At 41.4% G+C, this 27,321-nt stretch overlaps 1 protein-coding gene across 1 annotated transcript in view; it reads right to left on the reverse strand.

Moving 5' to 3' along the window:
• Window positions 1–27,321, reverse strand: part of LOC117517959 — a 238,004-nt gene that overhangs the window by 77,667 nt on the left and 133,016 nt on the right. Inside the window, exons 11-12 of the mRNA XM_034179081.1 lie at window positions 7,980–8,144; window positions 1,525–1,623 (exon numbers count right to left, since the gene is read on the reverse strand). Of these exons, the coding sequence (XP_034034972.1) occupies window positions 1,525–1,623; window positions 7,980–8,144 (264 nt within the window). The remainder of the gene's footprint in view (window positions 1–1,524; window positions 1,624–7,979; window positions 8,145–27,321) is intronic.

The raw sequence follows: 27,321 nt of genomic DNA on the forward strand, positions 1-27,321 counted from the left end.
CACAGAAGCCCTGCGCCCTGTGAACACAAGGGCCGCGCAGGTACGTAGGGCTTAACCCTTTATCTACGGCGATGGCGCCCATGCCATATTTTCCATATGCGTATTTTTTTTTACCATAACTCCGCCATAGTTTGTCCAATCCGAATGATTCAAAGTGCATTGTTAAGACAACACCAAGGGCTTTCCGATGATATATGGTGTATTACGGTAAACATAAGCCTGTGACGTCATCACGCAGAGGAAAAACACAGAAGTTTCACACTAGTGCGCCGCTGATTCTCATTACCGTAAGTTCTCATGTAAGCCCTCAATCTGAAAAATGTCAACACTGACAGCAAGCCAAGAACCCATGCTTTCCAAAAGTATGCTATATGTTGCATATATTACGGTAAAGTGCATTTGGTGACTTTTGAAAAGAGGGAAAAGTATGAAAAAGACAGCAAACATGACAGAAAAGTACAGAGACAGACAGCAAACATAAATGTAGTCATTTTTGAGGAAAAGGCAGGGTGTTAGTGTCATTTGTGAAGGTGTGTGTGTGTGTTTGTGTGGGTGTGATGGCTCCATCAGCCACAAGCCACTGCCCGGTGCCAACAAGAAGAAACCCACCTTGCCAGCGATCCACAAAGGGGCGGCGTTTTTGCAAGGTGTGCAAGAGGTCAACCTGCTGGATGTGCAAACTTTGTAAAATTGGCCTCTGTCTTCAGCCAGACAGAAACTGTTACAAACAGTGCCACAGTGACAATGGACTGATGTAGTTTAGATATAATTTTGATTCTTGGTTATATATTTGTATATAGTTTGACACTTTATTGTTTTATTCATATTGTATAATTTTGCACAAAATGAGTGATCAAATGAGTGATTTATTACACATTTTAATAATACAGATAATAATTTATATATTTATATATAGTTTTGCACTTTGTTTGTTGTTATTCATATTGTTTGGTTCTGCACTTTAAAATTGGTTACTTTTTGCAAAATGTTTACTTTTGCACTGTTTCTGCACTGTTTCTGAGTTCTAGACGCACAAAATTAATTATTTTGATTGTAAACACTTACAGCTTCCTGTTAAAAATGTGAAACCCAAACTTCCTTTACATAACAATCATTTTTCACTAAAAAACTGAAAAAAAAATCAAGTTCGTTTTTTGTGTTTTTTCTCATTTTAAATGCTAAAACTTACAAATAATGTGTATAAATAGTTAATCAGGTGTAATATAATTGAAATTCAGGTACTATTGGAAAAGGGTACCAAAGCACACAAACATACAACATTATTTCTTAATTTTATTGCTATAATAAAAAATTATAACCAATCGTCCATTTATAGCCTCAGTAGGTAAAGGGTTAACCAAGTCCGCCAGGTAGGAAGGAAAGAAAATCCATAATAAAAAAGAATAGAGTAGTACTAGTCGTAATAACACCTTGACTCTACAAATACTAAAAAACAAGTTCATTTCTATGGAAAAATGATTCACAGATCTGTTGTGATGTTTATCTTCTTCCAATAAGACTCACCTGGGGATTGGGGTTTGGGCGGTACCACTGCCAGCCTCTTTGGGGAGGAGGGGAGGGAACGGGTGACCTCTGAACTCCGCTGAAACTCTTTCCTACCAACTGTCAATAACCAAGAACACAATCAGTGAGCTAGATTGTTATATAATCTCTCACTTTAACATGTTAATGAGTTGTCTGAGTACTTTATACGAGGTCTCTTAGATAATAAACCGACCCTTTTATTTTTTTTTTTAACTATATGGATTTGAATGACATGCGATTACACCAATCATGCTTGAACCCTCGTGCGCATGCGTGAGTTTTTTCACGCGTCGGTGACGTCATTTCCCTGTGGGCAGGCCTTGAGTGAGATGTGGTCCCGCCCTCTCGGCTGAATTCCTTTGTTTCACACGCTGCTCGAGACGGCGCGCGTTGCTTTATCAAAATTTTTTCTGGACCTGTGAGGAATATCTGATGAGAGATTATGGGGTGTTTCTGTCGGTGTAAGGACTTCCCACGGAGCGGGACGTCCTGCAGCGCTTCCAGGCGCTGTCGTCGGCCTGTTTCGAGCTGAAAACATCCTAATTTAAGGCTTAATTCACCCAGGACATCGTGAGAGAACAGAGAAGATTCAGAAGAGGCCGGCATGAGGAATTTATGCGGACATTCCACTGTTTAAGGACATTTTTTTAATGAAAGACGTACGCGCAAATTCGCCGAGTCGTTTCCGTGACGACTCGGCAAATCTGTGTGCGCCGCGACAGGAAAAACACCTCCGTGTTGAAAACCATTTGTAGAATTCAGGCGGCTTTTAATGGCTTTCAACAAGTGAGTAACTGAGAAATTGTTTAACAGCTTGGGCATGTTCCAACTTGCCCGTTAAGATTTCCAACGGAGGTGTTTTTCCTGCCGCGACCCCCCGCGGTCGGGTCCAGCCCGACATGCGACTCTGCCCGCACGTTCTTTCATTACAAAATGACCGTTAACAATGGAATGTCCGAATAAACTCCTCATGCCGACTTCTTCTGAAAGTTCTCTGTTCTCTGACGACTTACTGCGTCAACAGAGCCTGAAATGTGGAAGTTTTCAACTTGAAACGGCGAGACGCTGCCGCCTCGAAGCGCAGATCGCCGTCAGGCGCCGTGGACCGTCCTTAAAGCGACACTACCAGACCAAAATCTCTCATCAACCGTTAAAATTTTTACCGAAAACCAGCTGAATTTATTGAATGGTGTCCACTCAGTTGTGCCTTACAGTTTTGAAAAAATTTTTATCAAACAAAGCAACAGTCTCTGAGCCATTCCTAAACAATGAAAAAAATCGACGAGCGGGTGGACGACTCCTCACTCAAAGACTGCCCACAGGCGAATGACGTAACCGACAGGCGTGAAAAAACTCTCGCATGCCCACGAGGGTTCAAGCATGTCTGATGTAATCACACGTGATTCAAATCCATATGGTTTTTGAAAAAAATAATAAGGTCGGATACTTTTCTAATAGACCTCGTATATCAGGATGTCAATCACCAGCCTTCTCTCCCTGATGGCTTCACCTTCTTTTCCCTCTGATCCATTTCGTTACTCATTTTCCCCTCTTCTAACTAACTTCTTTCAAGCTTTATGTTACCCTCCTGCTTTCATCTCCAGCTGTCTCCCCCCCTGCTGTGGAGTAACTATGTCCCAGAGGATTCTGGGTCAAAGAGAAGCAGAGCATGTAAGGAAAGATATGTCCATCACCTCGCCACATTTCTGTGGTATTACACACTTTACAGCCAAGATAGACTGAAATATAGAATAGGTTTTACTGCATTTTTCCCCATGTGCTCACAGGTCTGCATCTGTGTGACAGGTTTTAATATGCTGCAAAGCTGCTGGTGTGTGTGGGTGTAAAGTGTGGAGATGAATTTGAAACAATGAATGCGAGATTTTTTTAAACAGTTGGTAAATCTGTGGAAAATAAGGAGAAAAACACCATGGAGAGACACAGCTGACAGAGAATACTGAACGAGGAGGTTACAGAGTGAGGACTTTGTTGTGGAGCAGGGAGGAGTAAAGTCTTCAACATAATTAGACCTACAATGGGAAATAAACTCTGATCCTCAACAAATCTCCATGTAACCATTGAGAGGCACTGTGTTTGTCACATAGTTCTCGTTACTGAGAGTTATTTTTACCATGGCCCGTCTCAGATGGTGAGTTGTACTTGATACATCTTGTCATAGGTAAAGTATTTAATTGGCCAGGTGAGGTCTAGGAGCATCCACTGATGATGCATGTTGTTGCATCTACCAGATTACAGAGACACTCTGTGTCCTGGTTACTAGAACCACAGGTGGGACGAAGTCACCATCAAGTCATCAATCTGCAAGTCCCAAGTCAAGTCTCAAGTCAGGTTGCAAAAAATTGGTGGTCATTCTGACTTGAGACTCGACTTGGGACTTGCTGATTCATTACTTGATGGTGACTTCGTTCCACCTCTGCCAGCCACCCTGGCACATGACTGGTCCCTCCCCATGTCCTGAGAGTCGCTGTATATCTGCTGCAGCCACATGCAGGTGATTCGTTGACTTTTTCCAGTTGCTGAAGTTCTTCAGTACTGAGGCACCTGCATGGTGGATCATGCTGATAGAAGCATGCCAGATGGTCACAGTGCCAAGGCTGACATTCCCTCATAATGCAAATAGTAAGCCCCATCTCAGTCTCTCAGTGACCAAAGACATCCTGTCATTGCCTTAGTGCACAAGTTAGCATCCAGGTCTCACAACCCACCTGGAAGGTCTGAGACAATGAAGACTTGGACCATTGTTTTTCCCAAAAGATAGTGGCATCACCAACCATGTCTATCCAGCAACCTCATGACCCCATAAGCTCTTCCTAGAAATCTCTTGAACTCACAGGCCAAACTCTTAGAAATATGAATGCCACTGCTGAGATCCATGAATGTCTTCGCAGGTTTGGCACTTTCAGCACATACAGATACAATTCTCATAGCTGAGTCCAGGAAGTCACTGAAAACCTAAATAGTTTTAGTCTTTATACAGGACAATAACAATGTCAGAAACCCAACTCCTCTCTAAACATGCTGCAATCATCTACAGATTTCACAAAGATCACAACATCATTTGCAAAGTCAAAGGAGGTGGATGTTTCCTCAACAACACACATACCCAAGTCACTGGACTCAATGACCTTACCTACCACCCAGTCCCTACAAGCATTGAACAGAGTAGGAGTCAGAACACATCACTTAAAAATGGCAAAATTCACTGGGAAGAAGTCAGACATTCTGCCTCTATACTCTACACAGCAGGGTGGTTTTGGGGTCCAGCAATTGACTGGGGATCCCACACATTCTTAGGGAGTCCCACATGTAATGCTTCACAAAACACAACAGAGGCTGCAAAGGTGCCTTGTTGATATTCCTGCTTGCATTCAGTGAGTGCTTACAGAATTGGATGAGGTTGACTTCTTGGATGTGCAACCAGAGCAACCATCTGCCACTGAATCTGAGTGAGAAAGATCCTTGCAAATACCTTTCCCAGCAAAAAACAGCTTTTTGATCACCTTGTACTTTCCATGGAAGGACAATAAGTCCTTTATTCCAGTGTGTTGGGATCATACCTCTCTCCCAAATAAAACCTGAACACACACCTCACTTATGCACATTAACTACAAATGTATCCTCTTTTATCCTCAGAGATACTAAAATGAAGAGCATTATTTCCAATGTGTCAGCTTTGACATTTTGGTGTGTTTCTCTGTGCATGATCCAGCATGCAGGTGCCTCTGTTTTGAAGACCCCGGTGGCTGTAGAGGGCCAGGGGGCTGACCACATTTCACCTGGCTGCTGCAGATACTTTATGAGAGGCTGGGATGAACCACAGTATTTGCTAGCCAGGACTCAAGGCAGGTCTATAATGTCCTCGAAAGCACAGTACTACTACAAGCTCCCATATGTGACCTGACTTCTATCCTTTTCCTGAAAAAACAAAACAAAACAAAACAAAAAACTCAGTTTTACAATATAGATGCAATGGGTTAGTCTGATCACAGATTACTTTAGGGTTTTGGTACTATAATATTTTACTCATCTGGTTTAATTGTTAGACAATATTCAGAGTGTAATCAGACAGATTGAAGAATCAGATGGTTTTATCAAGTTTATGTTGTGTGTTGGTCTATGAGACTATCGGAAGGGACAAAGGTTAATATGGTAGCTTCACTGTCTATGTATGACAGGGATTCTAATGTTTCTTCATCAAAAATTTACATCTCATTGAAATCAGTTCAATCCCACAGAAAAAAAAAAAAAAAAAACTGAGTGAGAGATTTATTCCCACTGTCTCCATCCCTGATTCACAGACACGGCTGACAGTGAAACACATTAGGACAGTATTTGTGTTTTGCTGCTTATAGGCAGAAGTTCAGATCATATGCTGATTTTAAAACACACAACACATATAAACACAAATTTGATTAACCTTGTTACATGCTATATACCTGCCTGCTGCCAGCTGGATGTATCTGGATGTGTTGCAGGGAATAATATTATCATCACATGCATGATGAAAATCAGGTTTGCTCAATGTTACATGTTGCTTGAAATAAAACTGTTGGTTTCTTTTGTTTTCAAAACCTATGTCAAGAGGCCACCAGCTCTCCTTGTGATGTCGTGACACAAGAGTTTTAACCCATAAAGTACACACTTAGAAAATGTGCGGCCATTCATACTATCATCACAAAGCAGTCTGCAGACAATCACTGTCAAGCTGGATGTGAAATTTGTCCAAGTGCCCCACAACTGTGAAGTTGCCAAGTGTACATGTTGCATGTCGGCCCCCCTCCACAACACGTGCGTGTGTTTCGTGCCCCTCGCAGGCGAGGCATCTCTCATCTGATCACAGTGACATCTTGGTCTGTGCGCTGACAGGACAGGGGGCATGGCTGACTTCCCACAGCTGTTGAGACATGTCCCATGTTTTTGATGGACACACGCGTGTGTGTGCTTGTGTGGAAATACATAAAAACATATATTGCTTTTGTGACGGGCTGGAGAAACGGGCCGTCAGTCCATTTGGACATGCAGCAGGTGATATGAATGTCATGTCTGACAGGACACGTGTGTCAGGCCGCGAGGGCTGTCAGCAGCGCACCGCAGGACAAGGACAAGCCAACATTATGACAAATATGCCACTTTCAGTCACATATCAGCAGCAATGCAGTGTACCAAATGTGGTTTGGTCACTTTTTTTTCTTTTGTTAGAAAATACGTTTATCTGCTTGTCGACTTTAGCCATTTCACACTCCTGTTACAAGAGAGTGATTGTAGCACAGTGGTAAAGTTTTTGTCTGCCAATCAGAGCGTGCAGTTTTGAATCCTATGAGTGGCATTTTTTTTTTATTTAACCAGGGTTATTTAACTGCGTGGTCCCCTTTTATGTATAATTTATATCAACCCAGTGATATTCATTAATTATACAGCTGGTTTTTATTTTATTTTCCTCCACATCAGCAGCGCAATGTGGTGCACCTTGTCCCATGGAACACAGTGCGAGCAGCTGCTGTTCTTACTCAAAAGTCACCGTTGCGTGCACGAACCGTCGTACCGGGATTGTGCCCGCCTGCCCGTCGGCACGATATTTTGTGGTTCGCTCATACAAGCTGTTTCGCCATGAGTCGCCTTGAGTTGTACTTATTTGTACTATGTGTGAAGGGGCCCTAAATGCTGTCCATTTATCATATTAAACATACAGTGCTGATCATCGTATTCTCAGTTGACATAATGGTTCAAGCATACAACCAGCCCCTCACCACAGATGCAGTATGAAGGATCCATAAGAATGAAAAATTCTACACACAACATGTAAAGTATTTTCAGAACACAACTTCCACAAATCATATTTGAATTAAAAAATAAAAGTTTTCTCGCAAATTTGGGGTTTGAAAAATAATACAACTTGGCATTAATCGAACATATTTGCTAAATATAAAAACATTGTATCTGTGTATCTTCTATGATTCGTTTCAGTCTGTATGACTATTTAGAATTTGTGCAAAACATTATTGGGGACTGACAGCAAATCCAGGTATTTATGACTGGCATTTTAGAAAGTTAAGCATTTTTCTGCTACTAACGTTCGCATGCATCACACATGGGTATTTTGACAATTAATGACATTATACAAATGTGTGACCGATACACAAACTTTTGCTACGAAGAATGTTAACGTGGCAAAGTATGACCCAAAGGGTAAAATCCCAACTATATTTTTCACATCCTGCCATATGTATTTTTAAGGTTTGACAACTTTCAGTCAGAAATTTATGGTTGAATTTTGTTCATGCACAAATGACGCAGAGATACATTTTTTGACAAAGTCTCCAAATCTCTCCATTGTCTATGTTATGAGTAAAACTAATTCTGACAACAAACAATAACTTTAGTATCAGCTCATCATGCTTTTCTTCTGTGCTTACCTCCAGGGGAGTTTCTTGGCTGGGGAGGCAGGTAGCGCCGGGGTAAAGCAGGGGTGGAGGGTGGCTGCAGGCTGTTACATCTGCCTGGTGCCACATGCTGGTGAGATGTTGATGCTGGACTGTTCGTCACTCTATGCAGAGGAGGGTCTTCACTCACACTTAGACCTGCAATATGAACACAGAGCATGAAAATTACTGAAACATACTAATTTACATTTTATATAATGTTTAACATTTTAAAAGTTTGTTCTGCTTTATCTACATTTATTTCTCTCATCTTACTTTTCAACAGTGAGACAAAATGGGCCTTGTCTTGACGTTTGGGATAATGATCTGTATCTCATGAGGGAAATGCTTTTTGTGCATGTGAAACTCCTTTCAATGACTTAAGCAGCACAAATTTTAGATACAAACCAGGATATTGCTTACAAATGGCTTGCATTCAGTCATCTAATTAGTCATAGGTGTGTTGTAGCCCTGTCATCAAGCTTTAACACAAGTGTGCCAAATGCTTGTAGCACTGCTATTGAGATAAGTGAGAGGTCTTCTGGTGTAGACAAAATTCAGCATGCACTGAGCACGTGCGTGGAGTCAGTAGAAAAAGAGACACAACACTTGAACTATACTGACTGCTATGACAGTTGGATTAACACCTGTTGCAACTGCTGCTATATGTGAAGACTGTTCACTGACTAGTGAGGTAAAGCTGTTTCAGGTGGCCTTTGAGCTGGACATCACATAAATTTCTGAAATACAGAAGTAATAAAACCCTTCATCTGCAGTACTTTTTAAGGTAAGTTAAAAACTGTTCACTATGACTGTAACTAGAAATGTGCTGTTGTGTGCTCCATCTGTGCGGTTGATGCAAATCGAGTGAGCGGGCTTTCTTTTTTTGTTAAGGTGGGAATATAATGATGCACTGTTGAACTTCATTTTTATTTTCAATAGTGGCAGGTTATTACGTTATCTGCTTTTATTAAAATAAAATGTAAAAATTATTATGTTAGTTATTATTACATTATTATTAGTTACATTTTTTGCCGCTGTATACATTAATAGACACCACTATGTACATACATTTTGGACCTGTCATGCAAAGTGATTTCACAAATGCACACTATGAATACCAAGAATACACTGTGTTGGACTTCAGAGCAGGTTTTTGATCATCTATGTCACAAACACCTTCTGGTACAAGGTGATACCAATATGCAAGCACTGCACCTGACCACACCTCGTTTTTAGTCCATGGCTAGTCAACTGAATGCAACTGTACTCACCATTTAAAGAAAAGCTGGGTGTGAAAATGAGAATGGCATTGGCTGAAAATTAAGAATTACCCTTGCAGTGCTCTGTACATTCCTTTGTGCTGGGTGGAAGATTGGGCACAATAACACTGATTTAAGAGTAATTGGACTTAAAAATGGTCTATTACTGTAGCAAAGTATAAAACACACACAATACACAAACACACACACACTGATCCCTGAACATCATTTATCTTGGTCTGTACTGCAGCTATAATCTATCAAATGACTCACACACACACGCACACACTGCATATCCTGCTTATGTCCACATCTCCGATCAATACCGACTGCTTGCACTTCACCGCCTTATTCCCTTGAATGCTTCTAATGTAAAACTCTGAATGTAAAGCAGCCACGAGGTGGTGATTAAGTCATGCAGTGACTTCAGTGCAGCTCCCCACATCCACTGAGCAGTAAATTTTAAGAAAATTAGACAGCTAAATGACTTAGCTGCTGTGAAAGATTTTATATTTCGACAATCTTGTTTATTTGATGCTATCTTGCATGCTGCAGCAAGCGTGGTCTGACTGTCTGACAGTCAGAAGATCCGTTCTCATTACCATGCACAGTGGCAAAGTCAGAGGCGGTTTATTATTTTCACTGGCGCGTGTGTGTGTGTCTATGTATCTGTGGACAAGATAACTCAAAAAAGGCTGGACAGCTTTCCTTCAAACCTGGAGGGAATATCACTTGGATAGATTTCTAGAGGTGATTAGATTTTGAAGTAGTTTAGTCAAAGGAGAACATGAAAGCAAACATGGTGTTAAAAACATTGTTCTATGTATAGCTCAACAACCAAGAAGCCTAGATGTATGATCTGAAGCATATATTGATGTGCAAATAAGTTACAACTGACTGGTATGAATGACTTCAAAATTAAATCATACAGAAGTCAAAAGATGAATTCATACTGTACATAGTAAAAACAAAACAAAAAATAAATAAACAGCTTTACAGACATACGTATGTATATTTACTTGTACATTTATAGCGTGGTGTGTAGAGTGTTCAGGGTATGCATCAGCCCTCTCCTGCCTTCCATAGTGGAATGGATTGTTCTGTTTTGAATGAGATACACATATGTAGAATACACACATAATTACAAACAAATTGAGCTTCTTACAAACAATTTTTCATTTGGAAAGGGCTGACATTTCTCTGTTGCATCATTCAATTTTTTTGTATTTTATTCTATTTTATTGCAAGTTTGCACCATTGCACCATTCTTCAGTCCTCAACAGAGGATTTGCAACCACTGCAGAACTGTACAGTTGAAATTTATTGCTGTTGTTTTTTAACAAACCATTACTACTACTGCTAAGGAGCTGACGTCTGCCTACATTTGTCTGTTCACTCAAGCTGGGCTACTCAAAGGGTTGTTGTTTGTCTTTCAGCTGGCCCCTGGTTGTGTAGGGGTTTCACAGTGGAACCAGATCTGCACTGGGACTTGGCACACATTTTATGTTGGATGTCCTTCCTGACACAACTCCAGTTCTACAGCACATGGAGAAGCACAAACAGCCCCTAGTCTTCCCAAATGGTCTCACAGCCAAGTACTAACCAGGACCATAGAGTGTACATATACTAAACAAGTCCTCCGTGATGTAGCCCATAGGCTTTTTTGAACAGCAATTTCAAAGCTGAAATAGCTGTCGCCACAAGCTAAAGCTAACATGCTAACCTTGTGTGTTTTATTAAGATGCATTCTTGCTGACTGGGCAGTGGTTTTCATGACGGGTGACTTGGGTTCAGATATTAAAAATTGTGACAGTTTACTGCCTCAATAAGCATGGAGTAAAACATGAGCTAACATCACCAAGCTACTAACACCAGCTAACACTCTAACATACAAATTAAACAACACAAAAAAATTCCCTCAGCCGAAATACTGGAGCACAGACAGATGATCTATTCAGACCGTTAAATGCACAACAAGCCATGTTATCACAGATATTGGAAATAAAATGAGCATGTGTGTGTGTTTCAGATGGTTTTCTCAGAGTCACCGCTGCAAAAGCTCATGACACAGATTGGGACACCTTTGTCATCATTTACCTAAACGTTAGCTATACACCGGTTATGCTTCACTGTGAATTTTGAATAAATTTTTGTCTCCACTTTCGTGTAACATCAATTTGATTTGTAAAGGTTACCAAGGTTTACTGATTTAAAGGCTAACAGTTTGAAAAGCTGTTTAAGCATAATCCAGTAGTAAAGTAAGTTTTACATTTAATGGGGGTCATAAATGTAAATGGAAGTAAACAGACAGTAAAACTGGTTGTTCAAAATATCTGAATAAAAATTACTTCTGGTTTGGTATAAGTTATCCAGCAGAATTATACATCACATTATAATCACTTACTGAGGCGTTGCTGGGCCGGTAGCATAGATTTACATTTACGCTACCTGTCTAGACCTGTATGCAGTAATGGGCGGTATCCCAATACCCGCCTGCTGTGCATAAACTGATGACGTCATAGCGCTTGCGCAGCCCAAGAACTGTCTGTAGACAAAAAGATGAAAAGGCGAGAAGTGTGTGTTGGTCCCAGTATGGATATTCTGGATGATTTTTTCATGGATAGTCTGACAATGAACAGCAGCCAAAGCAGCCAGCTTGATGAGGACGCACTTGCGAATTTGGAGAGCAGCGCGCACCAGCCAACATGACAAAAGTTAAAGTGAGCCAACTTTTTATGTATGCATTTGCTGAGTGTTGTGTGTTTTGAAATGACATTAAATATTGTTAATGTGATTCCCCGTGTTGTGTATCTCAGTAAGTGATAATAATGCAAATAACATGCTTTTGGAGGGCGGTATGCATTTTCTGAGTCCCTCCATCCATGCCGTCGCCCACAATGACAGATATTCACCTGAGTTAGATGAGGGCGAATATCTGTCATTGTGGGCGACTGGGCATGTACGGAGGGACTCTGAAAATGCATACCGCCCTCCAAAAGCATGTTATTGTATTAGTACAATAGTTTGTGGTAAAATGTTACATCTCATCAAATCCTAACCCTTGTATAGCCAGTTTAGATGTGGTTATTGTTGTGGCTGGGGTGCCTGGCATGTCTGGCTGGCTTTTGTTTGTCTTCTGTTTTCTGTCTTCTGTTTTTCCTTCCAGGTGGCATGCGTTCAGGACTGAGTGGCTGTGTGGCTGAGTTATCAGGACCTCACCCTGATCACCTGAAGCTTGTCATGTGCAGCTCGTCAGGACTCACAGCTGTGGTGCATCTTTATGGATTGGGGCATGGTTGCATTTAAGTCTGGAGTACACAGTGTGTATTTGCCAGAGACTCGACCTTGTGACCAGACGGGTGAGATCGACGTTTAGAGAACCATCTCATCATCATGGATGCAGAGACCGTACCAGGTTTGATGCCATGGTCTGTGAAAGAGGAGGGGGTGAGGTCTCACGCTCGTCAGCACACTTCCTGAGGTACTTTAGGTTTTGTGACTAACATGAGTACAGTCAGTAAATGTGGTGTCCCTCACACCTTATTATATTGAGCTGTTATGTTAGTCGTTTAATCAGCTTCCACTGCAGTGGAGAATTGAACTGGGTGTTCCATGCCTGCAGGGTGGGAAGCTGATTGGTGATTAAGCCAGGAAGTGTTTGCTGTTTATGTACACCTTTGAGTGGTCTCTCTGTGTGTGGAGTGGTGGACTCACATGATGGTTTCTTCTTTCACAGACTCGGTTGGTTGCGGCCACCTGGGGGGTGTCGGCGGGGTCCTTGGGTCCGAAATGTTCTGGCTCCGGACCGTTTGTGCTGCTGGGAGCGCACCGTCTTTCCACCTCGCCAGACCACGCACTTATTTGTTATTACTTAAGCACTCACTGTTATGTTATTAAATTCTGTTATCCTTTGAACCGTGCTCTGTTTCCTTTTTGCTGGGTCCTGTCAAACGCTGGTCGGTTCTCTGCCCGCGTCCGACACATAACAGTTATTCCAGCATCTTTGTAAAGATTCAGCCAGGTGTAGTGTACAGTGTCTTCTGGAGTGGCAAATCCCAAATTAAAAATTCTTAGAAATGAACCATCATTGCACCAAAAAATCACTGACAAAATGTTTTTTACTACTGACTCACACTGAAATTACAGAAAATTATGATATAGTCACAAAAGTCAAATTGTTTACTGCAACTAAAAGAAGAGCAAATCAAAAAAAAAAAAAAAAAATCTGCACAAAAATCAACATAGCAAACTATACAAAAGTGCCATGTGTCTGTAGTCCTGGGGTGGGGGTGCAGGTCACACTTCTCGGTCATGCATCGCATGGACGAGTTTGCCCAGCACGCCAAGGATTGCCTGATTAAATTATTACTTCCTTGAGGATCAGTCGGATGTGTTGATCACACTGGGCCCAGTTCAGTTTCAGCCTCAACATCACTCAGGATGGACAGATTCTCCTGCTGGAACAGGCTCCTTTTTCTCTTGCCTGGACAATAATGAAGGTAGAAATGGGAAGTGACTAACAAACGCAAGTTTAACAAAATTCTATATACACATATATACAGACTGACCCCCCCGAGTTTCAGTTTTCTTGGTCACTTTGCATAAAAGTTATGTTCTTTCAAAATTATCCTCCAACAAATCATTTGGAGCATAATTTTGAAAGAACATGCAAATCCATCACAGTAATGGCACTAAATTAGTCAAATGTACATGTTTGTTGTCTTGCTGACTTTAGGTGTTTTTCTGTCAGAAGTTAATACTTTAAAGTGGAGCACAGAGTTAGCTGGCTCACTAGTTAACAATCAGCTAGCTCACTGTGTCCACATACATGGGCTGAGCAGGTCGGATCACAGCTGACCCTTCTCACCCTGCACACGGTCTATTCAAACCACTCCCCTCGGGCAGGAGGCTACGGTCCATCCGGACCAGAACCTCCCGTCATAAGAACAGTTTCTTCCCCTCTGCTGTTAGACTTATGAACACCTCATAACTCACTCACCTTAAGCTTAACTCTGTCACTTTATCATTTATCACGGGTCACTTTAGACAATGTACTTTGGTTTTAATTGCACTCCTCCCACTGCAATTTTTTTTTTCTGTTTCTCTTTCTTTCTGTTTTTCTGTTACACACAGCCTTTCATATTTCATGTCATTTTTTTTATCTTATATTTTGTCTTATTTTGGCACATACTGTATATTTTATCTTAGCATTTTATATTGCTCTCTGTTTAATGTTGCACCATTATATCGAAGCAAATTCCTAGTCTGTGAATCCTGTTCATTGGCAATGGCAATAAACTTCTTCTGATTCTGATTCTGATACATGAGACAACAATGTTACTTCGATGTTACTAAAATCTTTGTTTGTTAAAGTGTGCTTCCCACCAATGGGATAAGTAATGTTAAACGATGCTTTCAAGCAGACTACAGACAAAGTCACAAAAACACTTACCATCCGTCGCTTCCAACAAAGCCATGGCTGAGTTCTGGTCATCCTGCCTCCGGGTGCTCGCCGGTCAGAGTCTGTAAACAGCGTCCATGCGGTTGAACCGTTTCCAGTCCTTACAGTCTGACCTACTCCAGTTGTTGTGGTCCTGTAATCACTTTAAAGCTTTTTCAGCTGTTCTGTGTTGCTGTTATGTTCGGTACCCGTGAGCAGCCAAAGACTGGGAGATTTTCTCATTTCGGATCGCTTCATCCAGCTCTCTGTATTCTCTTCTCCGCCACCAAACACAGAAACATCGGCAGCTCATCCACGGACTGCGGTGTGGTTTTGTGCGAGTACAAAAAACTTGCCTTGAAACGAAAGAAAAGCCTGTAACGCCGCTGCGAGTATTTAAAAATGGGAAGTGACTCTCGTCTTGGATGGCGCGCTCTTGACTCGTCCAGTGACGACATTCTTTGACCAATCAGTGGCCAACAGCCTGTTGATGTCACATTTTAGTATTGGCTCGGCTCGCTTGGAACCGCTCTGGAACAGGTACTAAAAAAAGCACCAGGTACCAGGTACTAACCCTAATGGAAAAGCAAAAAAAAAAAAAAAAACGAGTAGAGCCGAGTAGTGCTACTTCTGTGTAGTGGAAAAGGATCTTTAAACGTGGACTTCCACATGAAGTGACTCAGAATTAGCCTCAATTGGCCATTCAAGGAACTGCAAGAGTTTGTTTTCATGTTTGCTTCAGTTAACCAAGGAAAAGACAGACAGACAGACAGACAGACTGATGCCACCAAACATTGATAAGACCTTCTGTAACACACATGCATGCTACAATTTGAAGAGCAAAACTGAGAATATATGAATTATGAGAATATATATCATATATGAAGACGTCTGTACAAGATGTTATATTATATACCGGTACTTGCATTTCTACATAATCACACACAGTGGATCAGACAGGCAAAGCTTCATAAGTCATTGAAGCGCTCCTCCAGGATTTGATGTGCACAGCTGTTTACAGAATTGCCTCCTCAATAACCAGTCACGTGAAAGGCTCGTATGCACACCACATATGATCTTAAGCTCATCAATCTACTACTTCTGTCTGTTAAGGAGCTGCTGTCAGCATTCTTTATGTAAAATCTAATTTGGTTGTCTCTGAACTCTGCAGGGACACCGATTCAGTGCTGCGCCTTCTGCAAACAAAACAATATAATAAATTCAGACCTGCTTTAGAGGGGGGGGGGGGGGGGGGCTCTTGAAGATTCGAAATACAACCAAAGAGAAAATATTTGACATTAAACAGACACATTAACTGATGGCTCGTCCCCTGATTTGACACAGATGAACTGGTCAGTTGATCTGCATTTAAGTATAAGTCAGACACGTGAGTGAATTCCCAAGGTACAGAGCAGCAAGGGTGAGAGAAAGAATGAAACAAAGGAGTGAGATAAACAAAGGAAATGCTGTGCCGAATAAAAGGAGAGTAATTCCAGGGCTTAGAGAAACCGACAAAAATGGATGAGTTTCATTAAAGGGAAAAAGGAAGCTGATATGCATCAGTCATTGATAAAACACCAGCCAATGATTGATAGCATTGAGAGGAGGAAGGAACAGAAGGCAGAAGACGGCTATGTATGATCGGAGAGACATAGATAACAGGAAGAAAAGTACTGCAGAGAAATAAATGAAGAAGTGGAGAGAATTCCAAAACATACCAAACATTTTGAACAGGGAGAGGGAACAAGAAAAAAAGAGAACAAAAGAGAACCATTTAGTGAACGCAGCAGGGGGCCTTTTCATCACAGCAGCTACATCTCACAGCATAACTAAAGCCTGTACGGCAAAGCTGGCACTATTCTGATCTAACACAGAGAGAACAAGACGTGCATATTTAAGCAACCCCAATTAAAACCATTTATAAACCTGAATATGATTTCTCAGGGAGTTTCCATAGCAATGAACCCTGTAAATGCAAATATATACTTATTAATGTTTAATTTGTCCCTGAGAAAAAAAAAAAAAAAAAAAAAAAAAAAAAAATATATATATATATATATATATATATATATATATATATGTATTACCACATCACACAGCTGCTCACACTGTGTTCCCATGTTCACAAAACCATCACACTGGCATTGTGCATGCCTGCCCGTCGGCATACGAGCTGTTCCACCGTGAGTCGCCCTGATTTCAACTTAGTCATACTATGTGTGAAGGGGCCCTAATGAAGAGCAACTCTTAATTTACCAAATTAAATCAACTGAATTTAATTCATTGTTTGGCAAATGTGTTGAAGCTTTAAACTGTGGTTATGCTTTTATGCAATGATGCTTTAAATAACAGACTGCAATAAATAAGCCTTAAGAAATTTTTAAAAATCTGCCAATTGCACAAAAAATTGTCTGGTTAAATCAATCAATCAATCAATCAATCAATCAATCAATCAATCAATCAATCAATCAATCTATCTATCTATCTATCTATCTATCTATCTATCTATCTATCTATCTATCTATCTATCTATCTATCTATCTATCTATCTATCTATCTATCTGTCTGTCTGTCTGTCTGTCTGTCTGTCTGTCTGTCTGTCCTGTCTGTATATATATATATATATATATATATATATATATATATATATATATACACTCAACAAAAATATAAATGCAACACTTTTGGTTTTGCTCCCATTTTGTGTGAGATGAACTCAAAGATCTAAAACGTTTTCCACATACACAATATCACCATTTCCCTCAAATATTGTTCACAAACCAGTCTAAATCTGTGATAGTGAGCACTTCTCCTTTGCTGAGATAATCCATCCCACCTCACAGGTGTGCCATATCAAGATGCTGATTAGACACCATGATTAGTGCACAGGTGTGCCTTAGACTGTCCACAATAAAAGGCCACTCTGAAAGGTGCAGTTTTGTTTTATGGGGGGGGGGGGGATACCAGTCAGTATCTGGTGTGACCACCATTTGCCTCATGCAGTGCAACACATCTCCTTCGCATAGAGTTGATCAGGTTGTCAATTGTGGCCTGTGGAATGTTGGTCCACTCCTCTTCAATGGCTGTGCGAAGTTGCTGGATATTGGCAGGAACTGGTACACGCTGTCATATACGTCGGTCCAGAGCATCCCAAACATGCTCAATGGGTGACATGTCCGGTGAGTATGCCGGCCATGCAAGAACTGGGACATTTTCAGCTTCCAAGAATTGTGTACAGATCCTTGCAACATGGGGCCGTGCATTATCCTGCTGCAACACGAGGTGATGTTATTGGATGTATGGCACAACAATGGGCCTCAGGATCTCGTCACGGTATCTCTGTGCATTCAAAATGCCATCAATAAAATACACCTGTGTTCTTCGTCCATAACAGACGCCTGCCCATACCATAACCCCACCGCCACCATGGGCCACTCGATCCACAACAATGACATCAGAAAACTGCTCACCCACACGACGCCACACACACTGTCTTCCATCTGCCCTGAACAGTGTGAACCGGGATTCATCCGTGAAGAGAACACCTCTCCAACGTGCCAAACACCAGCGAATGTGAGCATTTGCCCACTCAAGTCGGTTACGATGACAAACTGGAGTCAGGTCGAGACCCCTATGAGGACAACGAGCATGCAGATGAGCTTCCCTGAGATGGTTTCTGACAGTTTGTGCAGACATTCTTTGGTTTTGCAAACCAATTGTTTCAGCAGCTGTCCGAGTGGCTGGTCTCAGACGATCTTGGAGGTGAACATGCTGGATGTGGAGGTCCTGGGCTGGTGTGGTTACACGTGGTCTGCGGTTGTGAGGCTGGTTGGATGTACTGCCAAATTCTCTGAAATGCCTTTGGAGATGGCTTATGGTAGAGAAATGAACATTCAATACACGAGCAACAGCTCTGGTTGACATTCCTGCTGTCAGCATGCCAATTGCACGCTCCCTCAAATCTTGCGACATCTGAGGCATTGTGCTGTGTGATAAAACAGCACCTTTCAGAGTGGCCTTTTATTGTGGGCAGTCTAAGGCACACCTGTGCACTAATCATGGTGTCTAATCAGCATCTTGATATGGCACACCTGTGAGGTGGGATGGATTATCTCAGCAAAGGAGAAGTGCTCACTATCACAGATTTAGACTGGTTTGTGAACAATATTTGAGGGAAATGGTGATATTGTGTATGTGGAAAAAGTTTTAGATCTTTGAGTTCATCTCATACAAAATGGGAGCAAAACCAAAAGTGTTGTGTTTATATTTTTGTTGAGTGTATATATATATATATATATATATATATATATATATACACAGTGGTCCTTCGCTATAACGTGGTTCACCTTTCGCGGCCTCGCAGTTTCACAGATTTTTTTGGTCCAATTTCTTTTTTTTTATATAGCACATTGTGTTCTGTGTCCTCATCAAGCAGGCCGGTCACGGCACCGCGAAGGGAGAATATGCACATTGTGTTCTGCGTGTCTGTTTATAAGAATCTTCTCACCCAGAAGAAAAAAGAGCGCCAACAACTACCCATAACTGTGTTCTTCACTCGGAAAAAGACACCTGCACTGAGGTGTGAGTGGAAAAAGGCGCGACAGCAGCGCAGCGCCAGGATGAAGAGGCGCGATCAGAGGAACTGTGAAATACTAGTCAGTCACTATTAATAATTTCTTATGTGTCCAACCTCATAGGTTGATCATTAAAATTAAATTCGTTAGTTCTAAAAGCCATCATAATTATTTGTAGGAAAACGTTCTATTTTTATTTCTCAAAAAAATGTTTGGGCCTGAAAACAGGTTGGTCTTATTTTTCTGCTAAGGTTTGAACTTTGAGAGTGTATACACACGAAAGAAAAGTGAGAAAATGTTAATGCCTGTTTGAGAAAAGTGTATAAAGTGTGTAGTGAGGGGTTTTACAGCCTTAAAACGTCTATAATAATTGTAAAAAATAACGCTGACTACTTCGCGGATTTCGCTTATTGCGGGCTATTTTTAGAACATAACCCCCACGATAAACGAGGGACCACTGTATATACTATATTCATGGTCTCCAGATTGGGTAGTGTTTATAAAATAGGTAGCTGACATTTTTGAACGGTGGCCACAAATTATGCAAGATTTAATGATTTGGAATGGTGTGGGAGTCCAGAATGTAATTATCAACGTCCATTATTCACATTTGTTAGCTAATATCTGTAATTTCTCCAAAAAATATTAGTCCTATCAATGTTTCATTTTGGTGGCATTCATCCTTGACCCAAAATACATAAGCATACCAAATGGCAAATGCCAGCTCTCCACATTTTCTCTGTATTTGAAAATACACACATGCACATACACAAACATACACGTACACGGAGGTCATTTCACTTATATAGATGATTTACTGCCCCCTGCTGGAATGGCGTGTGAGTCCAGAATGTAATAATCAACATCCATTGTTCACTCTTGTTCGTGAATACCTGTAGTTTCTCCAAAAATATTAGTCTGATCCATTTTGGCATTGTTCATCCTTGACTCAAAATACATAAGCATACCAAACAGCAAATGGCAGCTCTCCACAGTTTCTCCATGATCAAAGTCATACACACACATGCACGCACGCACACAAGCACACATACACGTACACAGAAGCCACTTGGCTTTTAATATATAGAAGATATTTGTTTATTCTGTCGTCAGATCTCTCTCTTTCTTTATCTTATCTGGTGTGCTCGTCAATCATTATAAAGCAGGTTTCATTGTGGCACACAGCCTGTGTGAGCCTGTCGAGATGCTGGTTAGGATTCACAGCCTGGGAAATAAGGACTTTGTTTGTTTTTTGTTTTGTGTGTAAAGGCTGAATTCTGATATATGAGGTGCTGCATCAGCGAGCAGAGACAGCTTATGCAAACTATGAAAACAAACAAAAACAGAATTCATACTTTTCATGTACATGACTGTGCATGTGATCAATTTTGGGGGCTTATTAAAGGTCATATATTTATTTGTTTGTTTGTTTGCAACATGAATGATTTTTAATCACAGTCACACTAACATTTAGAGAGAAATTTCATCTTTGTGCTTCAAAAATAATTCTGCCAAATGAGGCAAGCAGGCAGCACATTATGTTACTAACACATAAAGGTACAGTGCATCCAGAAGGTATTCACGGCACTTCACTTTTTCTACATTTTGTTTTGTTACAGCCTTATTCCAAAGTGGAGTAAATTCATTTTCCCCCTCAAAATGCTACTCACAACATCCCATAATGACAACATGAAAAAAGTCTATTTGAGATGTTTGCAAATTTATTATAAAAAATAAATAAATAAAACTCCTTTGGCAGCAATTACAGCCACAAGTCGTCTTAAATATGATGCCACAAGCTTGATGCACCTGTCTTTGTGCAGTTTTGTCCATTCCTCTTTGGAGCACCTCTCAAGCTCTATCAGGTTGGATGGGGAGCATCTGTGCACAGACATGTTCAGATCTCTCCAGAGGGGCTCTGGCTGGACCACTCAAGTACATTCACAGAGTTGTCCTGAAGCCACTCCTTTGATATCTTGGCTGTGTGCTTAAGGTCACTGTCCTGCTGAGAGATGAACCGTCACCCCAGTCTGAGCTTTGGAGCAGGTTTTCAGCCAGGATGTCTCTGTATATTGCTGTAGTTATCTTTTCCTCAATCCTGACGAGTCTCCTGGTTCCTGCTGTGGTAAAACATCCCCACAGCATGATGCTACCACCACCATGCTTCACTGTAGGGATGGTGCCTGGTTTTCTCCAAACATGATGCCTGGCATTCATGCCAAAGAGTTCAATCTTTGTCCCATCAGACCAGAGAATTCCAGGGCAAAATGCCTAAACTGAGTGATCGGGGGAGAAGGGCCTTAGTCAGGGAGGTAATCAAGAACCCCATGTTCACTCTGTCAGTGCTCCAGCATTCCTCTGTGAAGAGCAGAGAACCTCCAGAAGGACAACCATCTCTGCAGCAATCCACCAGCCAGAGCCCAGACCTGAATCTAATTGAACAGCTCTGGAGAGATCTGAAAATGGCTATGAACCAACGCTCCCCATCCAACCTGATAGAGCTTGAGAGGTGCTGCAAAGAGGAATGGGCAAAACCACCCAAAGAGAGGTGTGCCAAGAATGTGGCAACAAGAAGACTGGAGGCTGTAATTGCTGTCAAAGGTGCATCAACAAAGTATAAAGCAAACGGTGTGAATGCTTATGTTGTCATTATTGGGTGTTGTGAGTAGCACTTTGAGGGGTAAAATAAATCTACTCCATTTTGGAATAAGGTTGTAACATAACAAAATGTTGAAAAAGTGAAGAGCTGTGAATAGTGTCCGGATGCACTGTATTTACCACAAAAACGTCACAATGCATTATCCATTCAGGTTTTGCCAAACTAGAGAGTGTCAGCTCAGATATGATGCTTGAGTCTGAAATTCTCAGCTCTAATTGCATGTCAGTCAGTGTCAGTGTCTGTTAGTGTTGCAAGAAGTGTGTGACAAGTTCAATGTCAGTCAGATTCACAAGGATTCAACATTTGAAAATGCTGACCACTGGGCATTTGATTCCCTCTGAGGTTTTTTCAAATAAAATACAACGACTCTGTGACAAAATACAGTTGATCCTCATTCCATGATCTCCAGTCAGTCAATTCGCGATGCTCATCATGATGAATTGAATTAAATAATGTATATCTTAAATTACCCTGAGCCAACTAAGCCACTGTTCTGACAACAAAAAGCAAATGCATATCAGGTGTTTCTTGCTGACACACTCATGTATGGAAGCTGTAGTCTTTTCTTAAATGGTTGTGAAATGAAATGTGAAATGTGCACTTACAGGGAAAGGTGTCGGAGTTAACACTGCATACATAATACAGACCTGCTGTCAGTCCTCATATCAGGAGTCAAAATGTGCCCAAGTTCTCCTTTACTGGATAGGATGTTGAGGAAGATGCTTCTCCAGAGTAGACTAACATCGCTATGCATGCAGTTGATATTGAAACGTTCAGGCTCGGGAACTTGCTTTGGTGGATGCTGGGACATTTTGGGGAGGGTTTTGAGATATAGTACATATGTTTTGGAGTAGGCTAGTGTGATCTAACACTGATACAATCCTTGGCTTACTAATGTAGCCTATTACACTAGGACTCTATTTTAGGCCTCACTGTTGTGTGTTCAACTAGTTTTGGAGGTCCTGGGACTTGTATACCAAATAATCACACATGCATTATTAATAAGTTTATTGACAATTTGTATAGGACTTTCCCAGGAATCATAGCAATAAACAAAATAAACTTTATTTATCCAAAAGGAAATTATTTTTGCCAAATACAGAAACAGTAAACAGTGAACATTTTTTTTAACAATATGTACATCATATTTACTCTGAATAACTGAATAGTTGTTTGTTATGTATTCATCCTGCAGAAGGGGGAGGAATTATACAGTCTGATTGCCACAGGTGGTGCACCTTGGTGGTCTCAATCTTTGGCTGAAGGTGCTCTGACAGGACGCCAGTGTGGAATGCAGGGTGTGGGAGGTGTTGTCCAGGATGTTGAGCAGCTTCCTCAGCATCCTCCTCTCTGACACCTCCAAAACAAACTCCAGGTCATCCCCCAGGACAGAGCCAGCTCTCCTGATGAACTTGTTGAGTCTTTTCGTGTCAGCTGCCTTCAGCCTGCTGCCTCAGTACACGACAGTGTAGAAGATGATGCTGGAGACCTCTGAGTGATGAAACATCTGCAACATATTTCTGCACACAGTGAAAGACCTGAGCCTCCCGAGGAAGTACAGTCGGCTCTGACTCTTCTTATACAAGTACACAGCATCTGTGTTTACAGTCCAGTCCAGTTTGTTGTCTATGTGGACACTCAGGTACTTGTAGTAGTCCACAATGTCTACATCAGTTCCATTGATGAGAACTGGGTTCAGAGGGATCTTCCATCTTCTGAAGTCCACCACCAGCTCCTTCATCTTAGATATATGTTGAGCTGCAGGTGGTTGAGTCCATACCACTCCGCAAACCTGTACACCACACTCCTGTACTCAGCCTCCTGGTCACTGCCGATGCAGCCCACCATGGCAGAGTCGTCCGAAAACTTCTGCAGGTGGCAGGACTGTGACCAGAACCTGAAGTCTGAGATATAGACAGGACCGTCCCCTGTGGTGCCCCTGTGCTGCTCCTGATGGTGTCGGATGTAATGTCTCGTAGCCTCACATACTGTGGGCGGTCTGTGAGGTAGCTGATAATCCAGGCCACCACTGGCGCCTCCACCTTCATGTCAAATATCTTATCACTGAGCATGTCAGGCCGGATGGTGTTGAACGCACTGGAGAAGTTAAACAACATGACTCTCACAGTGCTGCCTGCCTCCTCCAGGTGAGATTTAAGGTGCGCTCAGGGGGTATAAGGCTTTTTTCATCTTGTTTGAAATTACTTTCAGTTGACAAAAGCCTCAGACTAGTGTACAAGAGGGAATTTTGGAACTAGTGTACACAGAACCATTGGCTACAAGGATTACTGATCAACTCAGTGACAGGATAGCTAGTCTGCAGCCCATATGGTATACCTGCTAAAGCATATCTTGCTGGCAATCTATAGTCAGTGTAGGCAAATGGAAATAAAACACTCAAATTATTTAAAGCACAACACAATCATATCCATCCATCCATCCATCCATCCATCCATCCATCCATCCATCCATCCATCCATCCATCCATCCATCCATCCATCCATCCATCCATCCATCCATCCATCCATCCATCCATCCATCTGTCCCTGTTTGTCATGTTATTTACATTTTAACATGTTGAAACTGTTTAGTTTGTTATTTAATATAAAGCTACAGGGAAGATGATCTCTGTTCCAGTAGAGTTAAGTCAGTAACTAAAATAAAGCTCTGTAAAATAAATTGAGAGTAATAAACGACCCCTCTCAGCCATCTCCACTGTCACATCACTAATGCTTCAGTAAGCTCCTGCCATGTTAGTTTTTCCTCTTCGGCTGCAGAATTGCAGCCATGTCTAATTAGCATCTAATTTGCTGCTCTACTGTGTAGCTTTTTGCGCATGTGTGGGCCTATAGCTGTGTATGTACATGCACTATATAAACCATCTGTTCACCGTCAGCTAGCATGAGTCACAGACCAAATCTGAGCCAGGACATCTGGGGTACGGCACCCGCTTGCTTCCTCCCAATGCCGCTCTCTTTCTTCTCTTTTTCATTTCCCATTCAGCATCAGCCATTCCCTCTCTTCTCATTCCCCCTTGCTTCTTCTCATTTTGGCCCATTCAATTTCCTTTTATCATTGCTTTTGAATTTGGTTTGCCCCCGCCTTCAGCTAACTGCTCAGTTTTCAGTCATCTGATTTGCACCCATATTCCATGAGACCAAAAAGAGAAGGGGGTAGAGGCGATGAGGCCGGTTTGTTTTGGCGATTGAATTTCTGTCATGCAGTGATTATGGCTCAAAGACAAAGGCTTCATTATCGCCCTCTTGCTGCATTTACCTCACAGCTATCATGCAACCGTATAGAGTCTGTCAGTCAAGGTGGAACTGACAGAGGAACCTCTATGTATCCTACATGCAGGGATTCTCTCTATCTCTATCTACCACTTATGTACACACTCTGCTGGGAGGGGGTGCTGTTAGTAACTGTCTTTATGGCACCACTGTAAAACACGTAAGATGAAAGAAAAAAAAAAAACAGGTCAGAGGATATGTGGAACAATAGTACAGGCAATTTCCACAGACACAAGGACAACTGCAAGATATGTCTGTCCATAACTGCTCTGCTTCTGGTGTCCACGACTGAGTTGGACAGTGATGGATGCAGTGAAGAAACAAATCTGGGGCAGTTGTTAATAACAGAATTTTGCTTTATGTCACCTGCCAGAGCAGGTAGTCCTGTGGGATAGGAGTTTGACTACCCCTATGTAAACCTGGATTGGATCCCTGGTGAGTGATGATGCTAACTGTCTGTGTACTTGGATGAAGCACTTAATCTGCATTGTCTCAGACCACCCAGCTGCAAATGGGTGCCAGTCTTGGCTGAGGCAAGCCAGTATGGCCTAGTGTCCCATCCTGGGTGAGTTGTAGACGTTCATCATTTTCACACTACGGTATCTGGAGATAAGCACCAGCCCAATGGGCACCTCAGGGATTGCATAGGACTTACTTCTTCTTCAAGTCTTTGAAGTATGGGAAACAACACTATGACACAGTACTTAATTACAATTTATAGACTTTGCTGGTCAAAGGACATCATTCAGGATCAAAGTTCACCAATCAAGACCAAAGGTTCAAATGTCAGCAGTCAAAATTTGGTCATCAAAATCAAAGTTGAATGATCAAGATCAAAGTTTAGCTTCAGGTTCAAATGTCATCAGTCAAGATCAAAATTTGGAAATCAACATCAAAGTTCAGCAATCAAAATCAAAGATTAGCTTCAGGTTCAAGTGTCAGCAGTCAGGATCAAAGTTGGGTAATCAACATCAAAGTTGAATTATCAAGATCAAAGATTAGCTTCAGGTTCAAGTGTCAGCAGTCAGGCTCAGAGTTGGGTAATCAACATCAAACTCCATTGATCAGTCTCAGAGGGTTAAGACTATGACCAAAGATGAGAGATTAGTCACAAATATCTATCTATATCAGAAAGACAGGTTACTAAACAGAAACAGCCACTAGCAACCAGGATCAAGGTCACAATCAGCATCAAAAACTCATGATTGTCTATCCATTGGTCTCCTTTGGTCCAGATTCACATAATTATCTGGATGTGAGGACAAAAATAGATTCTCAGAGAGTAGCCATCCACGACAGTGGACACAGGATTGGAATTATAGCTTTGTGGCTTTGTGGTTTTTTGTTTTAACAAAGTGCAAGATGCGGCGATTGAGTTTTCTGTTTTCAACACTCCCTGAACCTACTCCACACATTCACTGCAATCTAGTAGGTGAGATCATTAGAATGGAATAACATATTAGACTTAGGAACAGATCTTCGTAGAATGGAGGAAAAAATTAAAGCTTTTTAGTTTAGTTTTTTTGCTCACATCACTAGAACACTGAACAGAAAATGGCTGATGACCTTTCTGATGAGTGTGTGCCTCTATCCTGCTTAACTGGAGGCCTCAGTCCTTCTGTTCCGTAAGGATTCCTCTTGCTTGGATCAGTCAGAGCCCTAATGGAGCCAGTTTTGCTTGCAGATCAATGAAGAAACCAAGCAACTAAACCTGGTCTGTACTTTTTCTGTCTCAGATGTACATACTGGAGCTTCTGCAGCTCCCCTGACACACTTGATAGAAGAATATGTGAAAACCTCTCTGTCAGTCTTTCTGTTCTTTGTTACTTTGTGACCGTTACTTATTACTGCTTACTTATTCTCCATCAGTATTTCACCATCTTTCTGCAAGACAATACAGCACAATAAGAACTGTCAGTCACTCAGAAACACATCCAATATTCAGGGTTGAGACAGTTACCATACTTTAAAATAGTTGCTGTTCTTCTTCCACTGGGTGCTCCCATAACTCTATCTCATCTGTTGGCAGTGGGTCATTTTCAACCTTTGTATTTACATTTTTTAAAATAATATTTCTTAAATTTTATTGCTTCCTTTTTAATTACTAAAAA

This window comes from Thalassophryne amazonica, chromosome 9, assembly GCF_902500255.1.
Source record: "Thalassophryne amazonica chromosome 9, fThaAma1.1, whole genome shotgun sequence".
Lineage (NCBI taxonomy): Eukaryota > Metazoa > Chordata > Actinopteri > Batrachoidiformes > Batrachoididae > Thalassophryne > Thalassophryne amazonica.